We start from the raw sequence: 13,471 nt of genomic DNA on the forward strand, positions 1-13,471 counted from the left end.
AATATCCTGAAATAACACCAGTTAGTCTATATTTATTCATTTATTTAGATATAAGCATATACACACATATATAAACATACACATAAATACTTATGTTTAAATATTCTCAAATAAACCAGTTCAGATAAAGGCACCTTATGAGTAGTTATAAAGACAAATTTTAGAAAGGATTTCAGATATGATACACAATCAAAACTAACACTGGTGAGTACGTATACATCTGCCATATCTTGTTTTTTGCTACCTACCCTGTACCACCCACCCTCCCCCCTCTCCTCTGTCATTCGCCCTTCCCAAAGATGCACATCTGTGTTTAGTCTCGGCCTGAATCCTATCCCTTCCCATCTCCTCCTTGTCAATCTATGTATGGTCTAGGAGACCTCACCAGAAATAGAGGAAAGAGTCCTTGGATCCATGTTAAGTACTGAGATGTTCTCCACCAGCTCAGTTCTATATCCAGCTCCTAATTAAAGCTTGCATGCCCGAACTTCCAATGCCCCTTTTGGAAAGCAGGGTGGGGCTACAAGCAAAGGACAGGAAAGAATAGCTACATATAGCCCATCATACTGCTTTTCTGGCTAGCTGGGCCTCAGTAGTAAAACAAATTAGGTTCAAAAAGTATTTGTGAGAAGGGCAGAGAGCCACCCAACCAGTATGCCCTGAAGAGGCTGCCTGGAGGCTAAATTAGTCTTCTCCCAGAAGATTAGCCTCTGCCTAAATAACCATCAGACCTGGGGAACTAAGGGACCTCAGCTGTGCTTCCTAATCACGCTGTACCTGAAAATCTGCTAACACCAGATAGCAAAAAACACTTTAGATAGATCATATATTCACATTTACTTACACCTTAGTCATTTATGTATGTATTATTTTAACCATGTTTTTAAGGAAATTATTACAAAAGAACTCAAAAATCTTGGCCACTCTAAAATAGAATAAAACAAACCACCACCAGGGTCAGGACTAAGGTGAGGCAACAAAGTCCTGGATGCAAAATTTAAGGAGGTATTCACTTACAAGGTGAGTAACTCCTTAAATTCAGCCACTGAGAAGTAGTGTCTCACCTTGTAAGGTTATTTTCTTGATGCCTCAATATCAAGAATTCACCGCTTATTTTATGACACAAGCATGGCATAGATGCAGATGATATGAAACATTAAATTTAATGGCTATGCAGACATAAAATTTACTTTTTAAAAGTTCTTTAGTTTATAGCCATTCATCTGTCATAAAGGTGAAGTCTGAAAAATATCCAGCCTTATGGATGTATTTTGAGAATGGAGAATCTAAAGCATTTGCTAGCTAAAGACCAAAAGCATCTTTTCACACAATTATCTTGCCTTCCCCCAAAAGAATATTTTTTGTAGTATCAGTATTTTCAGGCTGATTTACATCACTTAAAATATCATGTACTCTCTTTGTACAGCTAAATAGGGGTAGGCATTCTCAATTTCAACCAGCTCTTACTTGTAACTTTACTAAATGTGTTAATAACACTCTAAAATTGTTCTTTTGAATTCTAAAGATCAATTGAATGTTGTTCAATTATTTTTTAAACTTTTTTAACCACTCTTATAACACTTTTCATTTTACTTCTCTCATCCATTTTCTTCAATTTTTCTCTTCTTGGTATCGTAAGAAATACATTAAGTACCTTCTTATCAGTAGATCATTCTGGCTACTTCTATTGTGTTTTCTTCTAACTTATAGGCTGAACATTGCTGGATTCAATAGGATTCTTTTATTTGAACTAGAAAAATATTCTGACATGCAAAACCATTTCAAAGAGCATACTAAAAGAAAGCAAATTTCTGATAAAGTAACTGGATCAATAGTCATTTTTTACTGACCAAATTTTAAGAATCTATATTTTAAGTTTACATATTAAACTTTTACTTTGAAAAACTTTAAACATTTTATTGATCAGTTCATTAGATGCTATATACTACTACATTTTAATTTTACTTTTTATTTTAATTAAAAAATATAAACTGCCATTTCATGTATTTAAAACTTTGTTATAAAAAACATTTTATACTGTACCTTTATAACAAGCTAATGTAAGGGCACTCTCCTTAAATTCATTGGAATGCGTGTTAATGCCAGCCCCGTTTTCTAGCAGCAATCTGGCTACTTCCACGTGTCCAGCACTTCCAGCTTCCATAAGAGGAGTATGACCATTTTCATTGTGGTCCTCAATACTAGCACCAGATTCCAAGAGCACCTTTACAACATCTACATAGCCTCCAGCACAAGCATATGTAAGTGCTGTATTGCCTATTTCAGTAAAGAAAAACAAAAAACCATTAACATAAAATAACAGAATAAAACCAACTAATTTAGCATTAAAAACAACTGAAATGAGAGACTATAACCTAAATACATTTAGGTAATATACTTATATATAATTCCCTTCCTCAGTGCATTTTCTCTTACTGAAATCAACTAGAATCAGTCAAAAACATGTGGAAAATCAGATACACTCACCGTGACTGTAGAGGTATAGAACAACTGAGCAATTCTAAAACTAACTTTTCAGATGAGAAATAGGTTGTATTCATTTTAACTTTAATCAGAGAAATGTTTCACAATCTTTGTTTTTTTGGACTGTGTATATTCATCATATATCTCATACTGTTCCTTTTAGTCATATTTATTTTCTGTACAACTTAAACATCAGTTAACTGATCAAAGTTAAAGTAATTTTGAAAATATTCCTTCTCCCAGGTTACAAGGGGAAAAAAAATCAACTTTCTGGGTAAAATAAGTATTCCTAGAACTCTTTCAAAACCAGAATCTGTAGACCTTAAAAAATATTTAATAATTTTGAAATCCCACATGAAAAAATGCTAAAATATATATTCCATATAATTTTAGAGCTTTTATACAAATCTATGCCCAAATTTGAAATAAAAAATTAATTTAGACTAAAGTTATGTCCATTGTAGGACATAATGTTTTCATAGAATTTCTTTTTCTATAGGCCACAATTTAATAAAAGTAGGCAATGAAAGACCTGCCTTTTATTCCATATCCTACTTGTTCTCCATATCTTCTCTTCCCTTCTCCCTGAAAAATAGGAAACCAGGGTTCGCGAGCCATAGCTCATACCTCTCCATTTCCACAATAGTGGTCCTTCTAACTGGGCTAGTGTGTAATCTAAAATAATCTTAAAAGGACAAATAATTTCCCTCATACACAAAACAGGAGAACTTTCATTCAAAATATATTCTATATACTTTACACCTAATGTACAAACCTATGCAAACATGCAGCACTTACATGAGAACTGGAAAAGCATCACTAATGATTACTTTCATTACTTTTTAATGATTACCAAAGAAAACTAATATTTAAAACTAAAAAAAAATACACATAACCTGTTGAAGACTGTGCATTGACATCAGCTTTATGAGCTAGCAGCAACTTCACAATTTTGACATGTCCTCCATTAGCAGCAGCCATTAATGGTGTAATGTCACCTTTGATTCCTCTATCTTCCACATTTGCATGCATTGCCAACAAAACCTAATGAAAAAAGTGTTTTTAAATATTAGAAAAAGAGAATTTCATTAAAAAAAATTGAACATATGTTAACAGCTATGTAACCATACTATATATATATATAGTAGGAGAGCCAATAAACATGAAATGTAACAGAAACTTAGTTGATATGAGTCTAATGGTTGCTATTATTATCTCCTTACTTACTGAGCAAGGCAGATTAAAAGCAAAACAAAACTTGAAAATCTACGAGCTTTATTTTGTTAATACACACCTGTGCAAGCTCATAGTATCCAGCAGAACAAGCTAAACAAAGGAGGCTCTCCCCTTCCTCAGTGTGTTCATTTACACTTCGCCCTTCAATAAGCAACTTTCGCACAGCATTTACATCTCCTTCTGAACAGGCTTCTGCCAAACTGCGGCTATTAGGGGAAGAATATTACAGTATCAGGCTATGAGACTGTAGAACACTGTACAGTGTAAGGACTGAAGAGTAGTGCTAGGCAAGCATGATTATTTCGATAGGATCCATAGCAAAAACAAAACTGAAAATGACTCAGTTCATTGAGTTTATAAATCTACATATAAAAGTCATGAATTACAAATTTTAACACTACAAAAGGTTTTTTGTTATGTAAAAATAAAGTCCAATTTACTATTAACATAGAGAAATCAAAATTTTAAAACATAAAACTTTATAGAATATCACATGAACAAAATAAGGCTACAATTACACTTCATTTTATTCAGTTATTGGAAATTTTAATAAAATTTATTTTAAAAATATATCATAAAGTGAGTAAAACTTGTACTAATCTGTAAAGGCCTATCCGAGATCTCCAACCAAGTAAAGAGAAATGAGGAAGGAAAAATGTGAGCATGTAATTTTGGCTAGTATATAAATACCTGATAAGGAGATAATATTTTTTTGAGGTACTTACTTATGTCATCATGTTTTAGGGGGAGCCTAAAAAGTATCTGGCAAGGCAAAATTCAAGTAAAAGAAGAATAGAAAAAGTGGAGCGACAGGAAATTAAACTGAGAGTAAAGTATCTGCCCTATATAAACTTCCCAAAACAATTCCAACAATGCACATTTCTGAAGATTCTCTCACTTTTTGATAAAATTCATTATAAAAAATACACTAAATTCAGGACTATTAGTAAACATCCTCATTATTTTAAGTATTAAAGCAATTCATATATCACTCTCTTGAAAGATGGCCCTGTCAATCCAGCTACTAAAGGCATCACTGATAACATCTTATCTCTACCTGTATTATTACTAGGCTTCAGAACATTATCTTAAGCCCAGACTATGGCCAAGTGTCCTCCTAAGCAGTCTCCCTGATTTTACCCTTGCTCTCATGCATTCAGGTTCTTGTCAACGAGGAAGCCTGAGAGATCTTGTTTAAAGAAAGTAGATTATGTCACTCTTCTGCTCAGAAGGGTTCTAATCTCAATAGAGACCATAGTAGCATCCCACACTCTTCTTTTTTTTACCTCTCTGGATTTGTCATGTACTATTCTCTTACTCTTGCTCTTCACACTTTAACCACATTGACTTTCTTCCTTTTTATTAAAAATGCTAATTAAGCCCCAAAGCCAAAATATATGTATTTGCTGTCTCTCTTACCAAGACAGGTTCTCTCAGACACAGCTCATTCCCTTACCTATTTCAGGTCTTTGCTAAAAGGCCACCTTTTAAGTGAGGATTTCCCTAACCAAGCTATTAAAAACGCCACGTGGCCTCCAACACCAAAGTGCCTTTGCACTTCCCCATTCAATTCTCTCCTCCGTAATTCTTACCACTGTGTGCCATACTACATGTTTTATCCACTGGTTAGCTGTACTGTCTCCTTACCAAAGTCAAAGTTTTGAACAGCAGTTAATAAGCTTGTCTTTTATTTTCCATTTTATGGGATACTGACGCCCCTAGATTCTCAGTGTTCTCTATCATCTTTAAACACATTTACAAGTCTTTCCCACAAGACATAGAAGAACATACCTTTTCTCTCTTTCAGGTGGTCTCTCAATCATTCCCTCCCCCTCAGGCACATATCGTCCTCTACCTTACCATTTAGACTTTCATTCAATTTCCATATTGGTATGCCAGCTTTAAAACAACCTTATAAAAACTACTCTAGCAACAACTGAACTTAAGAACTCATGAGTAAAGGGTATGCTGAATCTGGCATGTGATATTGCACTTAACTACTGTTAAAATCTGGCACAAAGCACTCACTGTACCCCACTGTATTTCTCAAGCCTTGGTAAATGAATATGGCTGTCACAAACATGTTTACTGTTTTACTGATAATTTCTAGTATTTTGAAGGTCGAAGAATCTATGATTTTTTCTATTCTATTTCCATTTTTAATTAGCTTTAATACACTCTTCAAGGAGCTTTTAATTTTCTCTCTTGCCAGTCTCAGCAGGCATCACATTAACTATATCTAGAGATCAGTAATATTGCAGGCCAGAAAAACAGAACTGCAAACTAAGGAATACAATCTGAGGTTACCGAAAGACGGACAGACATATGAAAAGAATAGTAAAGTAAATGAGTAAGAACACAAAACCCACACAAATAACAAATACAGACGATACAGAGCCAAGAGAAACAGCAAATTCATACTCTTGTTAATACTATATAACCACTCTTTCATGCTCTTAAAAAGAAGTTGCATAAAAAAAATACTATCATACAAAAGGCAATTCTTGCCCTGGCCAGTGGCTCTGTTGGTTGAAGCAAACCTCAAAGGTTGAGGGTTGAATTCCCAGTCAGGGCACATACCTAGGCTGCAAGTTCGACTGTTGACTGGGGTGTATATGGGAGGCAACAGATCGATGTTTCTCTCACATTGATGTTTCTCACATTGATGTTTCTCATTTTATGTCCACCCCCCCTTGCTCTCTAAAATCAACGAACATATCCTTGAGTAAGAAATAATAATAAAAAAAATACTCCCATTTTCTCAACTGGTTAAAGGAAAATGCTAGAATAAATAAAATAACTTCTTTTTAAAGAGAAAAAGTTTCTAAGTAAAAAAAAGCAAGATGTACTAATGCTCCTTCCTAGTCATTTCTTGGGAGTTTACATTCATTTTTTACTCTACTATATAATAAATGTTTTTACATGACAAAGTGATTTTACTGCATATCAACATTGGCAAAACTTAAAATAGTAAGCCCTTACTATGCTACATAAAAGGAAAGGTAATACATACAAAAATAAATACATGTGCTTGAATGCAGCACTTACATACGAGTAATGGGAACTAGATCTGTGACATTTTTTGACTGATCATAAAACAAACAAATAAACCTTGCCCTTTAAAACAGTTACATCCATGTATATATGCACTGGAAAATGGCATGACTAATTAGAAAACGTTTACTTCTTTGTCACCAAAACCTTGAAAGAAAACTAAACCTAAATCAGCAAAAGATGTTTTATAACATATTCACTAAGAAATCATCTTTGCAGTCAGGCAGACACTGGTGTCCCAGCTCTGCCACCCGTTCCATTACCTATTTAAACTTGACTAAGTTACTCACGTCTCATGCTTTCCATGTGTAAAATAGGTATAAAAACAAATTCCATGCCTAAGACTTTTTGTGAGTATGAACAAAACAACACATCAAAGTATCTGGTATAATGCCAGGAACAAAATAAATATTATTTTTAATTATTTTTTTTAATTTTTTAAATCATTTTAAAGAAAATTTTCTTATATGGATCAGCATGAAAATGTACTTACTTGTCCGACTGCCCTGCATTTGCTGTGCTTTCCGCTCTCATACGGGTAAGTGCAGCAGCAGCTTCATCCAACGCACAACTAACAGATGATGTCAATCTCCGAAGCACTTCAGGATCTGCAAAGGCTTTACCATCAGCCGTGGACAATTTGCCTATTCCTATATATTTTCACCCCAAAGTGAATGCATCCAAAAGAAGAAATAAAGCAAAATTGAAATTACTTAACTATATATGTTATTAAATAGCTTATGAATTGTACATTGTAAATATACATTACCTGACCTGAATCTTTTGGGAGACTGCTCTTCTCCAATTCTTTGATAATCTTATTCCTTCCGAGTGTTCTATAACCACTTGATGCTGTGACTCACTGGTGCTAGAAATGAGTCTCTGGCTATACTGGGACAATTAGGAATCCTCACTCAGACTTTTGGCATAGGTTTGAAAGAAGAACCTATGTTCAAAGGTTGCTAAGTTGCTAAGATGTGAGTCTTGAACTACTTGACCACTTTCATCACCACAAATGAAAAAGACTACCCCCAAATACGTCAACACAGGAAAAAAGAACAGAATAATAGAAAGGAGACAGAGTTCTGGTAAAATTATTTTTGACTCACTGACACCAGTAGTGTCAGAAGCCAGCACCATCCCTGTATTATTGGTAAATGCTCACTTTTTTTTTTAAGGATGTTTAGTTGGGCTACTCTCACTTGTGACCAAAAATGGCCTAATAAAACATTGTAGGCTATATAAGATAACTTATATTTGAATACCTATTTATTTCAAAATATGACTATGAATTACATACAAAATCTTAATATACCATATTTTCAAAATTCAGAATAGCAAAACAAAAAAATTTCAAAAGCAGAAATGGTTAGTAACCATCTGCATGAAACATAATTTATTCTCTTCCAAATATCACTATAAAGAAAGTTTATCTCTAACCTTTAATATTCTAACTTAGTGCTTAATCCAGGTTGTCCATCAGGGAGTGGAGCTTTATAAAAATATAGATGCTGAGCTAGCCTATATGCAATTTAATAAGTAGGGAGTGAGGCCTAGGCATCTACATATCATAAAAGCTCTAAGAAGATTCTGATGCAAATCTAGCATTAAGAACCTTTGCTCCAACTTGAAGACAAACATCTAATGTCATGATGAATATTATAGAACCTTTGCTACTCAACATGTGCTCTATGGACTAGAAGCATCGCAACCACTTGGAAGCTTGTCAGAAATGCATAATCTCAGGACCTAAGATTTACTGATCCAAAATGTACATTTTTAAAAAGGATCCCCAAGTGATTTATATGCGTATTCATTAAAAAAAAAAAAAACTACTATAGGTTTTAAAACATACCATTTAATTAACAGACCAAAAAGACCACTCAACTGGAAATAATAAACATTGTGTTCAGGTTTCTCCTAACAGCAGAAGGGCTAAAAATTTTGTTTAAAGTTTAAAAGAGAAAAATGTATATGTAATTTCCTTTTTTTCCTGAGAAATCTAAAAGGTCAAATATCAAATATATAAAACGAAAAATAAATCTGGCAAGTAGCCTTTATGATTTTAGATATAATGTGTTCAGAGCAGTCAAATTTAGTATTTGCTCCAATCAAGATGTGAAAAGGATAAAAGCACTTTTGGTCTTTTAAGACTGATACATACTGTAAAATTTGTAACACCAACAATAAAAGCCAACTGTAGACTAAACCTGCTCTAGTAGTATTTCTTCAATAAGACACCATGCTTAGATAAGTACCCTAAGGCACTATTAAAGCAAAGGTCATAGATCCATTTTCATAAGGGAGAATTAGCTCCATTTTTTTTTGCCAACTCAGATTAGCTATCTAAGAACAATTTCTCAGAGTTAGCAACAGTGAGGATACATCTGGACTGGTGGAAAGTAATCACTGCTTCAAAAACAAGCACAAAACAAAATATCTCATATTAAATTTTTATGAACTCATTTTCGTAAGTATAGATAACTTTACTTATGAAAGATAATTTTAGTAAGGATAACTAGAAAGTAAACTAACATATATGGTAACCTCTCAAATGAATCAAAAGTGATGGAGACTTAATTTTATCTACTGTGAATTATGGAAATCCTTTTTTAACTAGCCATATTCAGTTATTAGATATTAATCTGTATAGGTCAAAAATCAGTACCTACATGATGGCCAGATTACTCCCAAATGCTGACTATAAATCAACTGAACAAAAGAACGATATAACCTCAGAAAGATGCCCTGGCTGGTGTGGCTCAGTGAATTGAGCGCCAGCCTGGGAACCAAAAAGAAAGTACAAGAAGGTTACCTAGATTTCAGATTTTAAAATAATTTAAGGTAATTATTTCCCCCTTTTCCTCTTCTAACTTACTCAAAGGAGAGATAAAATCTAACAGGAACTCTGTCTTTGATAAAAGTAAAAGACATTTATAAATTTAAGGTAATATTTATGAAGGCAAAGTAAATAAGAGACATAACTGCTTCACAGGAGAAAATAAATGAAAACATAGATATCTAGAGAAACGAGGTGATCATCGCAACAGGACTCAGGAATTACAGGTAGCAGATACAAGGGTGAGGCTTGGGTCAGCAAACAGAGAGCCTAACTAAACACCTATGAGAAGCAGTCAGACATTTAGATTCCCATCCCCAAACTGCACAGCCAGGTGATTATTCTCTAACAAAACAAATCGGAACAGAAAGGCCTTACACTAAGAGATACAAAGTACAGAGAAGGAAGGGATGAGATACTAAATTGAAAATCAGGGAGTTAAGTAAATGTGCATGATGAACAGTGAGATCCTCAGCCCCCAGCCCACTTTTTTTTTAGTTCCCTAGCTGCCAGACTTATAATTTACTAGATAAAAACTGGCAGATGTCTCTCTCAAGATTCTGAACAGCCACTGAGAAAAGGCTTAAAGATACTAACATTTCAGAGTTCTCAAGGAAACGGGTCTCCGTCCAATCACTGTATACTAGGAATTCTAAATTGTTCCTAATATTATCAGCTGCAGTATAACACTGTACATAATTCTTGGGACTGTGAATTTGAGAGATTTTTATTGCCATGATTAGGTTATGTTATAGGGCACAGAAACCTGAAAATAGGGAGATTATCTGGATGGGCCTGACCTTATCACATGACCCACACAAAGATTTCTTTGGCTGGAGAAAAGGACATGAGATGTACAAAGCACAAGGAGTCAAATATAGAGGGTGCCACATGTTAAAGAATGTGGGTAAACTCAAGGAGGTAAGAGCAGCGCTAGCTAACAGTCCATGACAGAATTGGGACCTCAGTCCTACAACTCTAAGGAACTGAATTCTGCTACCAACAATAATAAACTTGGGAGCAGAGTTTTTCCTACAGCCTACAGATGAGAACTCAACTCAGGTGACACCTTGATTTCAACCCATGAGACCCTAAATAAGAGAATCTAGCTATATTATATGCCCTGGTGTCTGATCTACAGAAACTAAAAACAATAAATGGGTATTGTGTCACATTATACTTATTGTAAATTAATATGCCTCAATAGAAAACTAGTTATATTTACATATATAATATATATGATATAATATATAATAAACTCTGTATATAGTAAAACCTACCAGTTTACAAAACACGAATGTACACATATGAATTTAGCTTTGAATGGCATTGCTATTGACAACAAACAAAACCCAGAGTTCACCTGGTATCTGAAATTTTAAATGTGAAAGATATAAATATTCAAACTAAGATCAAAATATTAAAATGCCCCAAATTGTAACACTTTTGAGAAGGAATAAGAAAAAGGGGCAGAGATACAAGACTATCTCATATAAGTATAACGTCAAGCTTCTGAACTGTAACACCAAAAATTAGGGGACAGTGGAGCAGTAACTTCGAAGTCTGAAAAGAAAAGTGATATTTAAACTAGCCTTCTATACCAGGTAAAATTATCAAGTATGAGGAGCATATAAAAGGCATTTTCAGACAAAGTCTCAAAAACTTTTCTCAAGATGCCTAAACTATAATCAATCTCAATATCATTAAAAAAAATAAATAACAATACCTATATGATATATAAGGATAAGTAAATACCAGGAATGACTACTCTTGCTAAAAACTAAATGAACTGAAATCAGGTCAAATATCTGAATCTAAATTCTGATTCAGGAAGTAACACACAGAAGTACAACTGGGAAAATCTATAAAGTTAGAGAAATAATTCAATTTCTTTAAAAATAATCAGAAAAAAAACAGGAAAGAAGAACTTTCATGAATAAAAGACACTTAAGAAAAATGGTTAATACCAAAAATAATGTAAACTTGCTTGAATGCTAAATCAAATACGCCAACAGTAAAAATGACCATTATAAAACCACTGGGGCAGTCTGAACACTGACAGGATATCTGGCAATATTAAGAAATTACTATTACTTTGTTCTTTAGATATGCAATGGTATTATGGTTAGATTTCTTTTAAAAAAAAGTTCTTAATACCAAAGTATATTTTTATATATGAAATATGATGCTTAGATTTGCTTTAAATTCACATATGGATCGGGAATCAGTGAGGTGGTAAAGTGCAACGGTGAAACAAGAGTGTTCCTACACTGATGGCTGTTGAAGCTGGATAATGGATATGTCAAAGATTCATTGTACTATTCTCTCTGGGTTTGTAGGTGACATGTTTTATTTTAAAAAGGGAAGAAAATAAATGAGGAAAGAAGAGGAAAAGCGAGAGAAGGAAAAATGAAGACAGGGAGGGGGCCTGCTAACTCATTAGCTACTATAAAGAAAACAGAATGGAACTCTACCTTGAAAAGCAGCTCCTTTCCCCTGCAATCAACCTGGTTCTGCCTCTTGGAGTCACAGAAAACAAACATCTCTCTTGCATTCAACCTGAGTCTTCTTGTCTTCAGGAGAAAGGTTCCCTGTTCCTCTTATAACACAATCTCAAATAATTTCACAACCCCCCCCCCCCCCCGCCCACATAAACTTGTAGAACAACATCAAGTTTCTGGCAAATGCTAAACTGTATCTCTATTCTTCTGTACAAATAGTTTCTACACTTACGGACAGAACCTTGCATATGCCCCTACTATGTTTTTACCTGTATTTGGTTAAGATCCCTTTAATAATTCACTGTAAAAATTTACCCAGGATAGAAATAAAACTTAAACATGAGTCCTTCAAATATTTAGATGCTATGTTAAAAGATATTTACTGAAAAAAAAATTACCAAAGACTGGCTAGTCAGTATTACACTATAATTAAGTAGCAGTTTACAAGCATTGCATGTACAATAGATAGCATATCCTGGTGCTCAAATCATGATAAATTAAACAATGCTCGCAGTATATGTATGTCTACTTTAGAAAAGTTAAGGAAACATATGGTTATTTAAATAATCAGGACTTACTATTCTCTTATAGTTAATGCCATACATATACACAGTGCTAAATCTTATGTGATCTCTAATTATGTTCGTAATTAAAACACCGTCCCTATAGGGACAATATAATGATGATATACTTTACAAAAATATAATGACTCATTTTACAGGGGTTCAAGAGATAGCCTATGACAAAAAAGTGGGGGAATTATATGCAGTCGATTCTCATTATTCGTGGTATTTACATTCTGTAGAGCTACTGGAAACACTGAATTAATGCATACCCAACCACTGCTCCTACAGGAAAACAGGGGTAGGGTTCTTCAGGCCTCTGGTCACAATATTTCCATTAAACAATCAATATATGTTTGTTTTATGTGTTTTTGTTTAAAAACAACCTTTTCAATATACAGCTGACTCACTAACATTAAACACACAACTTATAGCACTAAATACCGCCTGAGAGGAGCTCGTCCAACATGTGTTGTCCTTAAGGCACATCACAGCCTTCTCACATTTAGAAACACTAAGTAGCATTTCAATATTATACTTGGGGGCCATTTTAAACAGTGAAATTACCAACAAAAGGCACAAAAAAATTTTAAATGTGGCATGAAGTGGGTCGTGAAAATGACACTGGATTACAATATAAGAGCTGAAACAAGAAGGCAGAACATCACCTTATTCCACCTCAGTGAAAAACATGCGTGTAAGGCGACTCAAATTTTTCAACATTCTGTGCATTTCTATGCACAGAAAGACTAAAAAGTGCTGCAAGTACTAATTTGGGGGTACAAATACATTTT

At 34.0% G+C, this 13,471-nt stretch overlaps 1 protein-coding gene across 8 annotated transcripts in view; it reads right to left on the reverse strand.

Moving 5' to 3' along the window:
- The window catches only part of ANKRD17 (ankyrin repeat domain 17), a 150,694-nt gene that overhangs the window by 73,927 nt on the left and 63,296 nt on the right, over positions 1-13,471 (reverse strand). For all 8 annotated transcript variants that reach the window (XM_053655687.1, XM_053655686.1, XM_037150172.2 and 5 more), the window contains exons 3-6: positions 7,268-7,424; positions 3,779-3,926; positions 3,381-3,528; positions 2,044-2,277 (exon numbers count right to left, since the gene is read on the reverse strand). In XM_053655687.1, coding sequence (XP_053511662.1) covers positions 2,044-2,277; positions 3,381-3,528; positions 3,779-3,926; positions 7,268-7,424 — 687 coding nt within the window. The remainder of the gene's footprint in view (positions 1-2,043; positions 2,278-3,380; positions 3,529-3,778; positions 3,927-7,267; positions 7,425-13,471) is intronic.

This window comes from Artibeus jamaicensis, unplaced genomic scaffold, assembly GCF_021234435.1.
Source record: "Artibeus jamaicensis isolate MK-2021 breed Jamaican fruit bat unplaced genomic scaffold, CSHL_Jam_final scaffold_1031, whole genome shotgun sequence".
NCBI classification, from domain to species: Eukaryota; Metazoa; Chordata; class Mammalia; order Chiroptera; family Phyllostomidae; genus Artibeus; species Artibeus jamaicensis.